The sequence below is a fragment of the Salmo trutta genome, chromosome 15, assembly GCF_901001165.1.
Source record: "Salmo trutta chromosome 15, fSalTru1.1, whole genome shotgun sequence".
NCBI classification, from domain to species: domain Eukaryota; kingdom Metazoa; phylum Chordata; class Actinopteri; order Salmoniformes; family Salmonidae; genus Salmo; species Salmo trutta.
Genome location: NC_042971.1, coordinates 51,542,251 through 51,555,051, shown reverse-complemented (window position 1 = coordinate 51,555,051; position 12,801 = coordinate 51,542,251). Strand labels below are relative to the sequence as shown.

The following is a 12,801-nucleotide window of genomic DNA, read 5'->3' as shown; positions in this document are numbered from 1 at the left end:
GTGACCTCAGACGGGGTGGTGGGTCTGTCCCGTGCCTTCCTGACAGCGGGGGTGCAGTGTGTGTGTGTGTCGCTGTGGCCCGTTCCCATGGCAGCATCCAAGGTGTTCACGCACAGCTTCTACACGGCACTGCTGAACGGGACCAAGGCCAGTGCAGCTCTCTCTGAGGCCATGAAGACTCTACAGAGCAGCACACACTTCTCACACCCGTCTAACTGGGCTGGTTAGTACACACACACACACACACACACACACACCTGTCTAACTGGGAGGGTTAGTACACACACACACACACACACACCTGTCTAACTGGGCGGGTTAGTACACACACACACACACACACACACACACACACACACACACACACCCTTCTAACTGGGCGGGTTAGTACACACACACACACACACACACACACCCTTCTAATTGGCCGGATTAGTACACACACACACACACACCCTTCTAACTGGGCGGGTTAGTACACACACACACACACACACACACCTGTCTAACTGGGAGGGTTAGTACACACACACACACACACCCTTCTAACTGGGTGGGTTAGTACACACACACACACACACACACACACACACACACACACACACCCTTCTAAGTCTACATACCCTCGTAAAACTGACCATCCTACCAATCCTCGACTTCGGCGATGTCATTTACAAAATAGCCTCCAATACCCTACTCAACAAGCTGGATGCAGTCTATCACAGTGCCATCCGTTTTGTCACCAAAGCCCCATATACTACCCACCACTGCGACCTGTATGCTCTCGTTGGCTGGCCTTCACTTCATAATCGTCGCCAAACACATTGGCTCCAGGTCATCTACAAGACCCTGCTAGGTAAAGTCCCCCCTTATCTCCGCTCACTGGTCACCATAGCAGCACCCACCTGTAGCACGCGCTCCAGCAGGTATATCTCTCTGGTCACCCCTAAAGCCAACTCCTCCTTTGGTCGTCTCTCCTTCCAGTTCTCAGCTGCCAATGACTGGAACGAACTACAAAAATCTCTAAAACTGGAAACACTTATCTCCCTCACTAGCTTTAAGCACCAGCTGTCAGAGCAGCTCACAGATCTCTGCACCTGTACATAGCCCATCTTTAATTTAGCCCAAACTACTACCTTTTCCCCTACTGTATTTATTTATTTTATTTATTTTGCTCCTTTGCACCATATTATTTATATTTTAACTTTTAACTTTCTTCAAACTACAAATCTACCATTCCAGTGTTTTACTTGCTATACTTTATTTACTTTGCCACCATGGCCTTTTTTGCCTTTACCTCCATTATCTCACATCATTTGCTCACATTGTATATAGTCGTAATTTTTTCTACTGCATCATTGATTGTATGTTGTTTTACTCCATGTGTAACTCTGTGTTTTTGTATGTTGTCGAACTGCTTTGCTTTATCTTGGCCAGGTCGCAATTGTAAATGAGAACTTGTTCTCAACTTGCCTACCTGGTTAAATAAAGGTGAAATAAATAAATAAATAAATAAATAATTGGGCGGATTAGTACACACACACACACACACACCTGTCTAACTGGGCGGGTTAGTACACACACACACACACACACACACACACACACACACACACACACACACACACCCTTCTAACTGGGCGGGTTAGTACACACACACACACACACACGTCTAACTGGGCGGATTAGTACACACACACACACACACACACACACCCTTCTAACTGGGCGGATTAATACACACACACTCACACAGCCTTCTAACTGGGCTGGTTAGTACACACACACACTCACACAGCCTTCTAACTGGGCTGGTTAGTACACACACACACACACTCACACAGCCTTCTAACTGGGCTGGTTAGTACACACACACACACTCACACACCCGTCTAACTGGGCTGGTTAGTGTACACACACACACACACACACACACTCACACACCCATCTAACTGGGCTGGTTAGTACACGCACACACACACACACACACTCACACACCCGTCTAACTGGGCTGGTTAGTGTACACACACACACACCCGTCTAACTGGGCTGGTTAGTACACACACACACACACACACACACTCACGTCTAACTGGGCTGGTTAGTACACACACACACACACACACACCCGTCTAACTGGACAGGTTGGTATGGTATACACACACACACACACCCGTCTAACTGGACAGGTTGGTATGGTATACACACACACACACACCCGTCTAACTGGACAGGTTGGTATGGTATACACACACACACACACACACACACACACCCGTCTAACTGGACAGGTTGGTATGGTATACACACATACACACCCGTCTAACTGTACAGGTTGGTATGGGATACACACACACACACACACCCGTCTAACTGGACAGGTTGGTATGGTATACACACACACACACCCGTCTAACTGGACAGGTTGGTATGGTATACACACATACACACCCGTCTAACTGGACAGGTTGGTATGGTATACACACACACACACCCGTCTAACTGGACAGGTTGGTATGGTATACACACACACACACCCGTCTAACTGGACAGGTTGGTATGGTATACACACATACACGCATGATCACACATTATATCGGCTGATGTAAAAAGGGCTTTAAAAATACATTTGATTGATTGATTGACATGATTCACTCCTCTTCCTGTTTTCTCTCAGGCTTCATGTTGATTGGCTGTGATGTGAAGCTGAACAGCCCCTCGTCTCTGATTGGCCAGGCCCTGGCAGAGATCCTCCAATATCCTGAGAGAGCTAGAGATGCCCTGAGAGTTCTACTGCACCTGGTAACAAACATGTTTAATATCACCTGGTAACAAACATGTACAACATCACCTGGTAACAAACATGCACAACATCACCTGGTAACAAACATGTACAACATCACCTGGTAACAAACATGTACAACATCACCTGGTAACAAACATGTACAACATCACCTGGTAACAAACATGTACAACATCACCTGGTAACAAACATGTACAACATCACCTGGTAACAAACATGTACAACATCACCTGGTAACAAACATGCACAACATCACCTGGTAACAAACATGTACAACATCACCTGGTAACAAACATGTACAACATCACCTGGTAACAAACATGCACAACATCACCTGGTAACAAACATGTACAACATCACCTGGTAACAACATGTACAACATCACCTGGTAACAAACATGTACAACATCACCTGGTAACAAACATGCACAACATCACCTGGTAACAAACATGTACAACATCACCTGGTAACAAACATGTACAACATCACCTGGTAACAAACATGTACAACATCACCTGGTAACAAACATGTACAACATCACCTGGTAACAAATTTGCACAACATTTGCCATATTGCCTATGTCTATTCAAGAGACTTTAAAGAGCCTTGCCAAATAATGTGATTTCTTTCCCTCCATCCCTCAGGTTGAGAAGTCTCTCCAGCGTATACAGAGTCATCAGAGTAACGCTATGTACACCTCGCAGCAGAGCGTGGAGAATAAGGTGTGTGTTTTCATATGTGTGTGTGCTCTGCATCTTTACTTCAGTGAAATGTCTTAAGGTATTTGGTGTTCCTCATTACTTGGTTATTCTGTGTAATCTTAATGAATAAGTGTTTTATATGAACCCAGGTTGGTGGGGTCCCGGGATGGCAGGCCCTGCTGTCAGCTGTGGGGTTCCGGTTAGACTGTTCCGGTACCGGCAGTGGTCTCCCCGCTGCTGTCTTCTTCCCTACGGCTGACCCTGGAGACCGGCTGCAGCTCTGCAGCACCACCCTGCAGTCACTACTAGGTAACCTATCAATTTAGGAGTGAATCAATCAATTAACCAATCAGACTGTCAGCACAGCACCATACTCTAGATCCAACATGGTAATCAGTCAGTCAATCAATCCTCTCTGTTGTCCAGGTCTGCCTCATGCAGCCTTCCAGGCTCTCTGTAAACTGGTCACTGCTGCTGAGACTGGAGACCAGCTCATAAACAAGGTAGGCCTCAATGCACACTGATTCATTTGCATGCTGTATGCTTTATTTGAATATATATGTGATGAGCCTGGCAGTATTTGCATGGGGTCAATATCATCATAACCTGAGTCATTTTTAAGGCTGATAAACAGTGGTGGTCCTTGCATGGTGTTCATTAACAAGGCCTGTTGCTTTCTAATGTTCTGTTCCTAACAGTTTAAGTCCTCTCTCGCTCTCTCCCTCTTACCCACCACTTGAAGGCTGTTAAATATATGGTGGGAATGGTAAGTTGTGTGTTGTAGCTTTCTAGCATGATAAACTCATACTGAGACAAAAAAAGGGGGGCAGGGCAGAAATTCTAGTGCGATAATATGCTGCGATAACTTACCTCTCCCGGTCTCCAGCTTCACCAGGTATTGTTTCAGCAGCAGTCATGTGACAAGGAGCTGGAGTTCTCATTGGCTCCCATCCAGGTGTCCATTAGTGTCCAGCTGTGGAGACTTCCTGGTTGTCATGAGTTCCTGGCTGCGCTGGGTGAGTCAGTTATCACTGTACTGAGAGTTGGATATATAATAGCAGAGGCTTTTCCCTTCTCATTTTTAGACAGCCAGTGTAGGTGACCGACTAGGTTTTGAACCCATGTCTCCTTTATGTCACAAGACTGTGTTAGACCATTGAGCTAAAGCCTAGATGTTCGGTGTGTCATTATTTTCCCTTCTCTGTTTCCCTCCAGGCTTTGACCTGTGTGAGGCAGGACAGGAGGAGGTGCTATTGAAGACTGGTAAACAGGCTAGCAGACGGACCATGCACTTTGCTCTGCAGTCTCTACTAGCACTGTTTGGTAAGAGTCTCCAAGCCCTCTCTCTTAACTCTACATTGTTATGTATGTTAGTTACATAGTCTGACATCCAGACTTCAAGTGAAACATTCCTATACTTACATTGTGTTTCCCCATTTCATCTTACCTCTGTCTCACCCTCCCATCTTGTCCTCTCTTCCTGCAGACTCTACGGAGCTGCCCAAACGCCTAAGCCTGGACAGCTCTTCCTCTCTTGAGTCTCTCTCCTCCTCCCAGTGTGCCTCCCACTCCCTCCCTCTCTCCCTCCCCCTCAACCTTCCCCAGCCTCCCTTCTCCCCCCCACTTGGCAGCGCAGACGGTCTCTCCTGTGACGCCATCTCCCTCTACAGCCTCAGCTCACTCACCTCCTCTCTCAGCTTCCTGTCCCGCCCCGAACCCGCAGGAAGTGATGTCATCAGCCAGCGCTCACGGCAGCAGGAGTTGGAGCAGCACCGCGGAGGAGCAGGGTTATTCGCCTCGCACCGACACACAGGAGGCATGTCGAGAAACAGATTGACAAATCACAGAGGAGGAGGAGGGACAGAGGGGGAGGAACAGGAGGAGTATGAAGGCTTCTCCATCATCAGCAGTGAACCTCTGGGGGGAGGAGGGGGGAGGGAGTGTGACACCTTACCCCTCCCTGGGGGATGCAGACACCTTAGAGGAGCGGGGAGGGGAGGCGTGGTGGGGAGAGGGTACCCCGTCTCAGTCTCCTCCAAGGGGAGTGTCAGCACTCCCACCTCACCACTCAAAGTCCCCCTGCCGCCCCTGGCCATACCCCCCAGCCCTAACACACACACTAAGTCCCAGGGGTAAGTTGTTGCTTTTTAACTGTTTGCTTCAACTGTTTGCCTCTTGACCTACTTGTCACATCAAATTAACCATCTCTCCCCCCTCTCCTCACCAGCTCTCAGAGCGTGTCTAAAGGTCAGGTGGTCAGTACAGAGGCAGTGCTCTCTGAGTCTGACCAGTCCAGTACAGAGACAGACAGCACCGTCAAGTCCCAGGAAGACAAGCCTCCCCCCACCCCTCTGGACCCCCAGGAGCTGGCCAGCAGGATCCTGTCAGAGACCCAAAGCCACATGCAGGCTGTGGAGAGCCTCCAGAGGGGGAGGACAGGAAGGGCAGGCAACGGAGGAGGGGAGGAGGGGTTAAGGGGACCAGAACGTAGACCCTCCTGCACCTCAGCCCGCCTGACCCCCACCGCAGGGGGTTTGGGCTTCCGTTCGTCTGAGACCAGCGCTTTTAGCAGACCCAGTAGTAGAGCCAGCCTACAGGCCCGGGCTTCACCTCTCTCACCACTCCCTTCCCCCCTCTCACCACTCTCCACGCCCCTTCTCTCCACCAGGTCCAAACCACCCTCTCGTTCCTCATCCTTACAGAAGATCAGCTCCGGCTACAACAGCCCGACCCTATCCTCCCACTCTCCCTCCCTCTCTTTCTCTCACCCCAACCCCTCACCCTCCAGAACCCCAGACCCCCACATCCAGGCGCAGCAAAGACATAAATACCCTAGCTCCCCTTATACCACCCACATCTCACACTCTCCCAATAGCATCTCCATCTCCCCCAGCTCAGGCCACCCTTCCCCAGTCGGAAGCTTCCCATCCTTGGCTGCATCCCCAGTCCTCTCCCTGGCCCCTTCCCCTGCCCTCTCTTTCTCCTCCACAGGTTCCACATCTGCCCGCTCCAGCCCGGCCGAAACTCCAGACCTGGGCCGGTTGAAACGGGCAGGCCTTGTGGACGAGAGGGTACAGGCCATCCACAACCTGAAGACCTTCTGGTCCAACGCCACCCAGAGGCAGGAGGTTCCCGGGCCAGGCAGGGTGCTCCGAGGTGGTGGGAAGAAGATGAGCACGGTCCAGAAAGATGTCCTGGGGCTCCTTCACCTCTCTCCAAGACATGGATCCACCAACCAGAACCAGGACACTGAGGGGCCCCAGAGCCCTACCAACCTACCTGACGGACACAGAAAGCTGGGTTCAAAACCGCCAGTGGTGCTCCCTCCTCATACTGCTACTGACTCCTTTTTGGGAGGTAGTCCCGGAGCACCCCCACACCCCGTCAGACTGCCCTCGGGGAAAGGCTTCAAGTTCCCCTCGCCTGGGAAGTTCTTCCCCTCCTCTAAATGCTGAGAGGGGTTAGAGACTCTTAATGGTTAGAGATCTGCTCCTGACTCTGAGGTTCTTCTAGTGGATTATACTAGCTGGGCTGTGTGCTATGAAAGGGACTGAACATTACACTAACAAGAAGGCCAAATGGGGACCACCAAAACTGAAGTTCCGATTTGCATTAGTTAAATAGGAAGTGGTAATGGGACACTTTGCAGTGATTGACTGCCCCCTAGTGGAGAGGAAAGGAAGGACCGAGCAGGGACAGGTCATAAAGGAGAAGAGTGCAGTCACCCTGAAGGACAGAGGGAGACAGACTGGACTCTGTATAACTCTGGGTTGAAATCTGCCTGAGATTCCTCACTGACATGTAGTCCCCTTGCCTCCTCCAACACTGTAAAGACACTTTGATACAGGCAGACTGTTAGAATGACTGAAAATACCAATATGGTGTTTCTATTTTTTACCTAAAACGCTCGCTGTTTGCGAAAGTCAATAAAATGCTAAATGGAATTGTTTTAATTATGATTTATTTGAATATAATTATTGTGAATTGTTATTACCAAGTATTGTAACTGTTATTATGTTTTGTAAATTAAATCCTGTGCTTTGTAATCAGTATTATGTGTTTTTATATATTAAAAAGCAAACGGTGCACAAAAATAAATAAAATAATTTAATATTTTTATTGAAGTTTTGAAAAGACACATGAGACGATTTCTATGTAAATTAAGTGTCAGTCTGAAAGCATGAAATATATTGCTATTCAATGTGGACCCTAGTTAAAGATGCACCATGCAGAAATCATTCTGCTATTTTCTGGTTGCTAAAATTCTAATAGTCCAGCTAATTTCAGTTTTAGTGTAGAGAATCATTGTACCATCTAAACTGCTGTGAGATATCTTTTCCGTAACCAAAAATATTGTATTTTCAGCTGTTTGAAAATGGTATACAAAACTGAAAGTAAAAGATGGAAAAACAAAATGTAAAACCGGGGAGCATAGAAATAGCGCACATAGAACATATACAGCTTCTTAGACTTGCTTTTGATGAATGACAGATCTATAACTTCCATTTCTATGTGGATTTGGTCGGGTCGCCAGAAAAGTTACATATTGCAGCTTTAAACATGCATCTCAGTTCTTTCCCAGTAAAATAATTTAAATAAAGAAGGTTTACTCTCTTGTCAGCGTGTAATGGTTTATGAAGAGGGATGTTACTGACTGCAGGGACTTTTATCTTCTTGATCAGGACTGAACCCTCAAACATGACATTTTTTCTAGTGTGATCAACTTTATAGACTATATAAGACTTTGAACAAGCTTGCCATATCAGTAAGAGATGGAATGGGATTTGGCTGTGATGATACTTGTTGGAGGTGAGGACTTAGCTGATGAAATCCTGGTTCTTTAGAGCAAAATCCACCTACAGATTTTCGTTATGGAAATGTAATAATTGCATTTTCAATATTGAGATAGTAATTAGGTTTAGAAAAGTACCCTCTATCTGTACTGTCATTTGAAAAGTATATTATTCAGAAAAACTTGAAATTGTTATGGTTCGAACCAGAGCCATATATCACACACATATTACAATCGAACATGTTATTGATCACGAAGAATACCAAAACGTATTCATGGTCCCATCCATATCCATTCTACATCCCACCTCACCTCACTGGTGCACAGTTTGCAAGGTGTGCAAGTTCAGACCAATCGACGACTTTCGTGGGCGGTAAACAATTTGTTGATCATTTCGGATGACGTCTCCAGCCTTGCGCAGCCGCAGCCCGGTAGGAGAAGATGGTGCTTATCAAGGAATAGTGAGTTGAAGTATTTGAAATCTCATTTCGTCGTATATTAATATGCAATTTATTGAGTCGATGTGGCAATACTTTAAAAGAACATTTTTTGTTGTCTCATGTCAGTGTATTTCTGGAAGATGAGAGGAAATTGTGAGCGTTCTGGTCCTGGTGGATCAGGATGTGGATTCATGATACCGGTGTTTAGGCCTAGACAGCAGCGATAGCTAGCTAGGTTTCTAGCATGCTAGCTTTGAATGAATCTTAATGGAGGGAGCCTGTTAGCTAGCTAGTTAACTATTTGTCTTTACACCTATACATTGAGAATAGATGTAAACTAGCTAGTTAGCCAACATGGTGCCATAAGTTTAGGTAGGTCTCGTGAGTGACATTATCAAGGTTCCACCTCCGTTTAGACAAGAATAGATATTGTCAGTGAAATGTTTATGCGCAATGGAAAAGACCATGCAATTGAAATGGCAGGTAATGCGGGACACAAACTACCACGCTAACTAACGGTAGTTAGCTACTGTATCCATGTAAATTGTTCACAAGCTAGCAAGCACGTAAGGTAATTGATCAGGTCGGGTGGCTAACATACACCATGCATGACACTTAAGCTAATTACTACTAGCTAGCCCGTTATTTTTAGACCGTGTTGTGTTCAGCCTGTCTTTCCTGGCGAAACATGCAACTATTTATTTTTAATTTTACCTTTATTTAACCAGATAGGCAAGATGAGAACAAGTTCTCATTTACAACTGCGACCTGGACAAAATAAAGCAAAGCAGTTCACATACAACAACACAGAGTTACACATGGAATAAACAAACATACAGTCAATAATACAGTAGAAGAATAAGTCTATATACAATGTGAGCAAATGAGGTGAGATAAGGGAGGTAAAGGCCACGGTGGTGAAGTAAATACAATATAGCAATTAAAAACACGATTTGCAGTAGGTGAATGTGCAAAGTAGAAATACTGGGGTGCAAAGGAGCAAAATAGATAAATACAGTAGGGGAAGGGGTAATTGTTTGGGCTATTTATAGATGGGCTATGTACAGGTGCAGTGATCTGTGAGCTGCTCTGACAGCTGGTGCTTAAAGCTAGTGAGGGAGATAAGTGTTTCCAGTTTCAGAGATTTTTGTAGTTTGTTCCAGTCATTGGCAGCAGAGAACTGGAAGGAGAGGCGGCCAAAGGAGGAATTGGCTTTGGGGATGACCAGTGAGATATACCTGCTGGAGCGCGTGCTACGGGTGGGTGCTGCTATGGTGACAAGTGAGCTGAGATAAGACGGGGCTTTACCTAGCAGGGTCTTGTAGATGACCTGGAACCAGTGGGTTTAGTGACGAGTATGAAGCGAGGGCCAGCCAACGAGAGCGTACAGGTTGCAGTGGTGGGTAGTATATGGGGCTTTGGTGACAAAACGGATGGCACTGTGATAGACTGCATCCAATTTGTTGAGTAGGGTGTTGGAGGCTATTTTGTAAATGACATCGCCAAACTTGCAGAGGCTTAGCCCCGTCTGATTTCCCGGGCTTCCCTGCCTGGTTTGTTCTTCATTTAACAGCTCAGGCTTGTTACTTCAGCTGCAGTGGTTTTCATGGCAACCAAATATAGCTAGCTTCCAACCTTAAGTACAATGCCAATAAATCCCCCCTCCACCCTGTATTGCTCAATGCTGTTTCAAAAATGTTAATATGTGCATCTTTAGCTGCCCAAGACATTCCTGACCTGTTGGTCAAGAGTGCAATGACTGTTCAAGTGTGTCATCCAGATTTGATTTAGGGCTGTCTATAATTAAATGACTTCATACCCCTACAGACCCAGGCTCAAGTTGTGTGTGTGTGTGTGTGTGTACTGTAGTTTTGCTCAGGGTGGCACAGGACACATCACCTATCAGTTGTCAAGACAACTAAAGCGGTGCCTATTTCCTCTGAGGTTTATGGGTGGGGACAGAACAGTCAGCTGGTTTATCTGATACTCCCTCAGGTGACATAGGAGTGACACCACTGGGAACATGACTAAAAGATCAATACATCTATTTGCATTTTCCAAAGGTCTTCCATGCAGCCGGCTCTGTGCTTTCCCATATCATGTTTTATGAGGATGTCTGTGGGAATTCAGTTACCATAGCTAGGGCTTGTAATTGCTCTAATATCTAGAACCAGTATGTTATATTGCAGTGGGCACAGCAGTTTGTGTTTCATCAATTGACCTGGTGTGTAAAGCACAGCACACTATCCAAGTAAATGTAACATGTCTCTTTATCACTGAAATGTCAACCTGGAGAGTGTTACTGTGCTGGACTCAACTAACTTTGAATAACCTCTGAATTTTGTAGAGGATCGAGATTGACTCTCACCTATGACAGAATCGTGATTTGTTTCAGCCACTGCTTGGATTCTGTTTGTTTTTGAGAAATAAAAAGATACATCATGGTTTGACTGCTTTCCATAAGGGTTTGGTTGGGAGTTGGCCAGTCAGGACTAGTTTACCCTACATGCATTTGGAATATGGAGATAAGAGAATGATTTTCAGAGGATAAGTTGTGCTCGTCTCTTATGGCCCAGAACGAGGCTTGTTCATATTGTTGTTCTTAGAGAGAGAGAGAGCATGGTAGCGTTCCTGTCTGTTTAATGAGTGCTATTTTTTTTTTGACTTAGTCTAGTCTTAGTCATTTTGACAAATATAATTAAGTCTTGGTCGCATTTATTATTTGAATAATGATTTAGTCTAGTTATTGTCAAAATGACACAGTGGGCTGTTTTAGTCAATGAAATGTCCTTTAATTTTAGTCATCACATTTTTGCCTCATTAACCTATAGTAAACATAAAACACTGACTTCCATGTGTACAAACCGCATTGTCCTACCAACATGCAGAAAAGTATAACAATCTATTGCATGATTCTCTTCAAAAAGCCAAATAGGCAGAAGAACACACCTTGACAGGGCTCCAGACTAACATTTTCCCCCGGTGGCACTGTGTTGCCACTAACTTTTACAGCTGGTGGCCCCCGCACATGATTTGGTCGCACCAATTTTTTCAGGCGGCATCACGCAATAGAAAAAAATTGTAATCACCTTGTAAATTCATTCACAGTGCATTAGACTGTAATATACTACTGAGATGGTAGGCTATTCAAGAAATACATCCAAGCAGGAATGCATGATTCAAGATATTTTGATGTGCTAGCTAATCCAGTGATTGTCATGAATTGTGGGTTGACAATTAGGCTATTGTTATATTTTACTGTTAAAATAGGGCACCAAAATTTTCAGAGTTTTGTTGTTCAACAGAGATTAATTTACCTACATCTTTGGGTGCGTTCAGAAATTGCCTCCAGTGTGTCAGTGCGCTCTGGTTGTAAATTCAGAGCATTGTCAGATTCTGTTAGGAAATTCAGAGCATTTCGCTCTCTGAGTGTTCAGAGCTACACTGGACGCTCTGGCCGAGGAGTAGGGTTGATCCGAGTGTTCTGACCTCAACCGCAGTCAAGCATCTAAGATAACTGGCTAAAGTTGGTTAGCTTGCTAGCTATTTGCAGACACAAATGAGAGAAGACCTCACTCTGACCATTTTACTTGCCCTAGCAGAGCAGGTTAGGCTGTTCTCATGTTATCGAGAGCGTTAGGGACTGTACCTGTGCTGCTGGCAACAATTTAAATATGTTTTTTTTCGCCAAGGTTCACTGACACCGGCAATATTCAACAGGTGTTGTGCGTTCGTAAATTCATCAGTTATTCTGCGCGCTGGCACACTTAAATGAGTGCTCCGAAATTGGAATAGATAGAAAGACTGAATTTACAAACACACCTTTTATGTGTACTAATATCATAGGCTAATTTATTTTTGGGCTAATTGAGCTCAATATTAAGAGATGATAAAAATATATACCCACACAAAGCTGAGAACAACAGTAGTTGTTTCCAAAGTTATGCATTTCCCGCAATTGGATTTTGAAATGTTATATAATCAGAAGCCTTTTTTCTCTCTCCCAGAGTGGACACTGGGGGAGAGAGGGGCTTGCTCATCACAGCAGCAGTCCCCAACGACTGG

General features: G+C 45.5%; 2 protein-coding genes across 2 annotated transcripts in view; both read left to right on the top strand.

Moving 5' to 3' along the window:
* Nucleotides 1-6: 6 nt before the first annotated feature.
* On the top strand, nt 7-7,556 carry LOC115149289 (tetratricopeptide repeat protein 28-like). The gene is made up of 10 exons (XM_029692014.1): nt 7-223; nt 2,678-2,802; nt 3,448-3,525; nt 3,654-3,813; nt 3,931-4,007; nt 4,247-4,270; nt 4,391-4,520; nt 4,720-4,827; nt 4,991-5,636; nt 5,732-7,556. Exons 1-10 carry the CDS (start codon nt 88-90, stop codon nt 6,957-6,959), a joined length of 2,712 nt encoding a protein of 903 aa, XP_029547874.1. The 5' UTR covers nt 7-87; the 3' UTR covers nt 6,960-7,556.
* Nucleotides 7,557-8,679: 1,123 nt separating this feature from the next.
* LOC115149288 (phosphatidylinositol transfer protein beta isoform) overlaps nt 8,680-12,801 on the top strand; it is a 41,372-nt gene continuing 37,250 nt past the window's right edge. The window contains exon 1 of the mRNA XM_029692012.1: nt 8,680-8,757. Coding sequence (XP_029547872.1) covers nt 8,738-8,757 — 20 coding nt within the window. The 5' untranslated portion in view covers nt 8,680-8,737. The remainder of the gene's footprint in view (nt 8,758-12,801) is intronic.

What these genes read in the sequence shown, in the direction of transcription:
- LOC115149289 (XM_029692014.1), top strand. Translation starts at nt 88, where the DNA reads ATGGCAGCATCCAAGGTGTTCACGCACAGCTTCTACACGGCACTGCTG. An exon ending in TTAAATATATGGTGGGAATG is followed by an intron (nt 4,271 to 4,390) that starts GTAAGTTGTGTG and finishes CCCGGTCTCCAG; the next exon opens with CTTCACCAGGTATTGTTTCA. An exon ending in TGAGTTCCTGGCTGCGCTGG is followed by an intron (nt 4,521 to 4,719) that starts GTGAGTCAGTTA and finishes GTTTCCCTCCAG; the next exon opens with GCTTTGACCTGTGTGAGGCA.